General features: G+C 38.8%; 1 protein-coding gene across 1 annotated transcript in view; it reads right to left on the bottom strand.

Annotated features, from left to right (window-relative positions):
- LOC101854104 overlaps positions 1 to 1,372 on the bottom strand; it is a gene marked incomplete in the record, with an annotated part of 38,966 nt that overhangs the window by 26,227 nt on the left and 11,367 nt on the right. Inside the window, 1 exon segment of the mRNA XM_035971010.1 lies at positions 97 to 200. Coding sequence (XP_035826903.1) covers positions 97 to 200 — 104 coding nt within the window.

Raw genomic sequence — 1,372 nt, 5'->3', positions numbered from 1 at the left:
CACACACACACACGAACACACTCACACACACACACACACAAAACAACAACAACAAAAACAACAGCAACAACAACAACAACAATTTCACTCACTTTGGTCGCAAACGTCACAACTCAGCTTGCAGTTCTGGTTCATGTAGTTAGGATTCCTCTGACACTCTCCAATCTTTGCCCAGTAGCTACAATATTGCTGCGAGTCGGTACAAGACTCCACTGTGTAGAAATTAGAACGCCTTGTGAAATATTACTAACTAAACTTAGTTTTGTTTTTAGTAAAGAGTTTTACGGCACTTGCAACAGAATGAATTGGTCATTTTAGTGTCAACAACAGGACAAAAAAGATTATAGTATGATCGTGATGTAACAACAACCAATGCATTAATTGATCAATAAAATAACAGTATTATTGTAGTAATAACAACACCAATGCTTGTCTTCACTGGGTCCCAGTGCGTATGGAGACAACACACCGTAAGACAAATTAATTACTGTTTTAAAACTTAGAAATTGATTAATTTAATTGATTAATTGATTAAATTGTCTTTCCATGAAAAAAAATCTAACCGTCCTTGAAGAATGTAACACACCATAATATGGTCGCTTGTAAGCACAATGGGACTATTTGGAAAAATATTGTTTTGAGAAAATCGAACGTAAGGTTTTTGCCCCTTGTTCAATTTCTTTTAAAGACAAGGAGAGTTTTCTTAACAGCCAAACAAATATACACTCCAATGAAACCACACTTCTCCTATAGGAAGGGCAATGCCCACTTTTGGTGCAGGTCAAGATTTCCGGAAACACGGGAATCTGGGTTAGCCCGCTTGTCCTTAAAAGTGAACATAATATATTACAGGGATCTCTGACGAACCCTTGAGCTGTGTGTACCCGGTGTTGATCATTATTATTTCCGTTTCTTTGTTCCAGTTCATTGTGCAGATATAGCGGATTGGACCTGACAACACTATTGCACAGAGCTTCAAAGAAGCAAACAGCAACGTTGTCAATTGGGAGGCACGCCAGTTAGTCACAGGCCCAGTTTGTAACAGGCCCTAAAGTCCCTCTAACATGTCAATTTTGTTTTGTGTTGTTCAATATTGCTTAGTATTTTGTATGCAAATCAGAGCAAATTTAAACTACTCTGTAAACTTTCAACAATGAATGTTCTTTCGTTAAAAACAATCAAAAAATAAAATTAAAATTATAGAAGGCCTGTGACAAACTGGGCTGGGCCTTTGACTAACTGGGCCTGTGACTAACAGGGCCTGTGACGAACTGTAGTTTGTCCTTTGACTAACTGGGCCTGTGACAAACTGGGCCTGTGACAAACTGGGCTGGGCCTTTGACTAACTGGGCCTGTGACTAACAGGGCCTGA

The sequence above is a fragment of the Aplysia californica genome, unplaced genomic scaffold (genome assembly GCF_000002075.1).
Source record: "Aplysia californica isolate F4 #8 unplaced genomic scaffold, AplCal3.0 scaffold00359, whole genome shotgun sequence".
Lineage (NCBI taxonomy): Eukaryota > Metazoa > Mollusca > Gastropoda > Aplysiida > Aplysiidae > Aplysia > Aplysia californica.
Note: the sequence above shows the minus strand (reverse complement) of the source record. Positions and strands in the feature narration are given on the sequence as shown.